The 5013-nt window shown below is 47.9% G+C and overlaps 1 protein-coding gene across 1 annotated transcript in view; it reads left to right on the top strand.

Annotated features, from left to right (window-relative positions):
• Window positions 1–3560: 3560 nt before the first annotated feature.
• smc3 (structural maintenance of chromosomes 3) overlaps window positions 3561–5013 on the top strand; it is a gene marked incomplete at its 5' end in the record, with an annotated part of 20728 nt that continues 19275 nt past the window's right edge. Inside the window, 1 exon segment of the mRNA XM_084441472.1 lies at window positions 3561–3584. Within this exon segment, the coding sequence (XP_084297598.1) occupies window positions 3561–3584 (24 nt within the window).

A 5013-nucleotide genomic window follows, 5' to 3' on the forward strand; every position in this document is an offset into this window, starting at 1 on the left:
TATCCCCACCCCTCTCTCTCTCTCTCTCTCTCTCTCTCTCTCTCTACCCCCCACCCCTCTCTCTCTCTCTCTCTCTCTCTCTCTCTCTCTCTCTCTCTCTCTCTCTCTCAGGATGTGTGTCTGGGTAAGGCAGTGTGTTGAGGTGATGATCTGGCTCCGTTCCTCCAGGAGAGGCTGAGTTAACCGGCTCCTCCCCCCCGGGCAGGGAGGGGCACCTGGGGACGGCGCCGGAGCCGACGGCGTCACACACACGCCACCGCGGGGGGGGACCGGAGGGACGAGGCAGGGGGGGCGGGATTCACGGAAGAGGCGTCGAAGTGAGTCAGAGCATGTGCGCGTGACCACGCCTGCCAAAGACGATAAACGATTGGCCGAGAGGTCTGGAAACGCTACGCTACGACGACATACGGTACTGTGCAAAAGTCTTTGGCCGCCACCAAAGAAAATAATGTTTGAAGCTATTTATCTGGGAAGTAAGTGTTTATTTGCTTGTAAATACAATATAAAACATTAGAATAAACACAAATAAACATGAATACAAGTAATACAAATATCGTAAGAATAAAAAACAACAGTAACTCTCCATGGTGCAGGTTGGCAGTCTGACGAGAATCTGAGGCACTCTGTGAATTTAAAACAAAAAGCTTCACAAACAAAAAATCATGGAGCAAAATATGAATTTCTTGTTTTTAAAAGAGGTTGGTATTTTGTGTGACCTCCCTTAGAACCCCAAATCTGCTTTGGTTCACTGCTGTGTCGTTTTAGTAGTCCTGTGGTAAATGCTTCCCAAGATTCTAGCAGGATTACAGATTTTATTATTATTGAATGTTTATTTGTATTGACTGTAATATTATAGAGCACACTCACTGTCCAGATAAATAGCTTTAAACAGTTTTCTTAGGGGGCCTTTTTCACAGAACTGTATCGTACACAACGTCAAATGTGATTTCATACCGTCGTACAAACCACTCATGATCGTCCCTGATAAGACTATTTTTAGACGCTTGCACGGTTGAAGAGCTTCTCCGCCGCCAAAATCCCGTCTCCGCCGCCAAAATCCCGTTTCCTAGATCAGCGCTTTTCCCAACGGGCCCGTTCCTCAGACGGCGTGCTGCCTTCGCCGTCCTAGTCGCCGTTTGTCCCGCACGCACGCGCGCTCGCAGCCAGGAGTCCCGTGTGTGTGTGTGTGTGTGTGTGTGTGTACGCGAGGCCGTCCTCTTGCGTAGCTCGCCGAGCAGACGCCAATGAGCTGGTGGGAGAAACCGTTTGGGGGGTGCAGATTATTTGCTGTGTGTCCGTGTGAATGTACTTCACGTGTGTGTGTGAGTGTTCATTCACGCATGAACTCATGTGTGTGTTTGGAATGTGTTTGCATGCGTGTGTGTGTGTGTTCCTGTTCATTCGCACATGAACGCGTGTGTGTTTTGTGTGTGAGTGTGTTTACATGTGTGTGTGTGTGTGTGTGTTTGTGTGTGTGTGTGTGTGTGTTTGTGTTTGCGTGTGTGTGTGTGTGTTTGCGTGTGTGTGTGTGTGTGTGTGTGTGTGTGAGGCCCACCAGGCAGGATACCAGTGTGTAAACAGGGAGTTCCAAGGTTCCTGACCTACCCAGGTGGAGGTGGTGGAGGTGGGGGGGGGGGGGTGTCGCCTCTGCTTCCTTCCCCCAGCCGGGGGTGCTCTGCCTGGGCTTGTTGGAGCAGCACAGGCCTGTGTGGACATGGAGCTGGACACAGGCCAGCCGGAGCGAGCCCTGTGGTAGTCTGTGATAGTGATAGTCTGACCGCTATATCAGTTTCTTCTTCTTCTTCTTAATTATATATATATATATTATTATTATAGTTTCTGTCTCAGTCACTGCGTCGCTGATTCACCTTTCATCCGAACATTATCCTCACTGTCCACCGGGGTGTGTGTGTGTGTGTGTGTGTGTGTGTGTGTGTGTGATACTGAAACCCTCATGCGCTGATGTGAAGCCTCCGCGGTTTCATTTCCTGTTTCCATGCGGGAATGATCGGTGGCCCCGCCTTTAGTCGACGCTGGGGCGGGAAGTGCCCCCCCCCCCCTGTCCCCCTCATCCCGTGAAACAGGAAATTCCTTCTGGCTCGATCCTGACGCTCTTCCTCAGCACGCGGACCCCCCCCTGCCCCCCCCCCCCTTCTCCTCGCTCTGCCATGGAACTACTAGTGAGTGTGTTACACAACGCATGAACACACACACACACACACACACACACACACACACACACACACACACACACACACACAGTATATTCCAACTCTCTACTTCTCCCACCTCCTGCCTACTTCCCAAACACTTGCGCAAGGACACACACCCCCCCCCCTCCCCCCTCGACACACACACACACACACACACACACACAGTTGTTTGGTATCGCTGTTGTCATTTCACTCACCCCAAGCATTTCACATGAACGTGTGCAGAGAGAGAAAGGGGCGTGGCCTCACACTGACATACCAAACGGCTCAACATGTCATGGCGATGACTCAGCTGAGAAGCCCTTGGAGGCATGTGGAGATTAAAGAAATATTTTAACTATTTTGTTTATTTATAACCACCATTGCTTCCATTTATTAGTACATTAATATGCAGATTGAAGAATCCATAGAAAACAAGCTATTGTTAAGCTATTGTTGGAGTGGTGGCTGTAAAAGAAGATTATTTTTTAAAACCTCAGGACTGAAATGAGTTCATGAAGGACGTTGCAACACAGCTTGCAGGCCTAGCTTCATTTCCTGTTCAACAGGAAGTGCATAAGCACGGCCCAGGCCCCGTGCATCATGGTCCCCGTGTCACTCAGGACAGTTCTCACAGGAAGTGAGACAGGAAGTCGGGCCTGGGCCGACAGGAAACGGTTCCTCCCCGGCATGCCAAACATTGTCCTCGGCAGTCTGGGAAGCAAATGTTTAGACAACCTCTTTTATCAGTGCAAGTTGGTGCTGAATCCACACATTTACTGTTGGGGCTGCGTGTGGTGCCAAGTCAGGGTATTTAGAGCTGACCTTGCAAGTTACAGCCCCCCCCCCCCCCCCCCCACCCCCACCCCCCACAAAGAAGTCTCTTTTTAAGGGTCTTATGGAGTGCAAAAAAAAAAAATCAGAAAGTATTTCTTTGCAGAAATGAATACTGCATGCTGTGTTTTTTTTATTTATATCTTGCTGACAGTATTAACTCCTTTTTTTGGAATTCGAACACACGTGCGCTCACGCTCACGTGCACACCCTCAGCTCACTCCTGTTTAACGGTGCACTAAATTGGAACCAGGCACCACTGGGGCTGGTACCAACATGATGACGACCATGACAGCAGCTGCTGAGTGTGTATGCGCGTGTGTGCGTGTGTGTGCGTGTGTGCTTGTGTGCGTGTGTGTGTGTGTGTGTGTGTGTGTGACTTCTTGGCCCAGAGTGTTGCCGGGTGACTCACTGCATGTGATGATGATGATGGTGCCGACTCAGGCCAAAGCAAACAAGCTGCCAGGCTAGCTAATCAACCCCCGAGAGCGCTATGATGCTAACATGCTAACATGATGATATGAATGGGCAGAGATGCAGGACCTAGGGAAGGAGGAGGTCGAGGATCATTCAGTCTTTATGTTAACTGAAGCTGAACCATCCCTGGAAGATGACTGGAAGAATTGGGAGGAGGAGAAGAAACGTTTATTTCCATGAAATTAGATGATTTTTAATTCTTCTTCAGTAAGATCAATGATAACATCCTCCTGTTACTCGGGGGGAAGGAGCTATTTGGGGGATTTGGACAGTTAGTTCCAGTTGAGGGAGAGGAAGGCTCATCCATGGTCACCGTGCCCTAGATCTTCTGTCTCAATAGGACTTCCCTGGGGGGTAGAGGGGGGGTAGAGGGGGGTTGGTGATATGAGAGCAGTCGGGTCGTTCCCGGTCACAATGCTTTGTTTTAATGAGCCTGTCTCGCGGACGTTTGCTCTGGTAATTAGCTCCTCTCTGCTCGTCTGTGCGCTGCGTCTGAGTGGATCTGAGTGGGTGTTACGAGGCTCCTTTGAACCTACTTCCCCTTTGGGGAGTAGCCCACAGACAGGAAGTACTTACCGGGGAAAGAGCTGGACCCCACCTGTCCTCTCAAAGCTCCTCTGACCGTCTTTGATCAGCAAGAGAGGAACATCCAGCCGGCTTAACGGGTTTACGCCTCGGTTTCATTGTGACTGGAAAAAAAAAAGCAACGTTTCCAATGTTCCCAACGGAACCAAACGGGTTCTGACGTTCTATTCGATTTGCATAACAATATGAGCGGCGCACACACACAGCTGACTACACACACACAGACGAGAGTGTTGTGACCAAGACAGGCATGGTGTAAAACACTTCTCAGGAATGTCAGAGACGTTGTTGTGACGGGAAACAAAAGAGCTTCTCTGACGGTGAAGGAAGTCCTTCCTACAAGAGAAAGAGACTTCTACTACCTGGATGTTGAGTGACAGAGCACATTAGTGTATATATTTCTAATGCCTCTATTTCGTGTACATGTTTTGAGTGTAATGTTTAAATGTTTAAATATGTTTTTCTTTTTTTCTCTTGTTTTGGTAGTGTAAACATTTGTTTCCCATGCCAATAAATTTCCTAAATTACATTGAATAGATAGATAAAGAGAGATTATTATCGTGATTATTATTATTAGCATTATTGTTATTATTATTGTTATTATTATTATTACAGCATTTCTTATTTGTATATATTTATATAATGAGTACAATGTTATCATCTCTGTTTTTTATTTGTCTTGTTATTTAATTAGTTCTATTCTTTGACAATAGTTACGCACTGAGTATTTCCTGACAATAAAGCTTATTGAATTGAATTGCATTGAATTGATAAAGAGAGAGTGAAAGATGAATAGAGGGAGAGAGAGAGAGACAGAGACAGCGAGAGAGAGAGAGAGAGAGAGAGAGAGAGAGAGAGAGAGAGCGAGAGAGAGAGCGAGAGAGACAGAGAGTGAGAGAGACACAGTGAGAGAGAGACAGAGAGC

Source organism: Borostomias antarcticus (genome assembly GCF_949987555.1).
Source record: "Borostomias antarcticus genome assembly, chromosome: 7".
In the NCBI taxonomy this organism is placed as follows: domain Eukaryota; kingdom Metazoa; phylum Chordata; class Actinopteri; order Stomiiformes; family Stomiidae; genus Borostomias; species Borostomias antarcticus.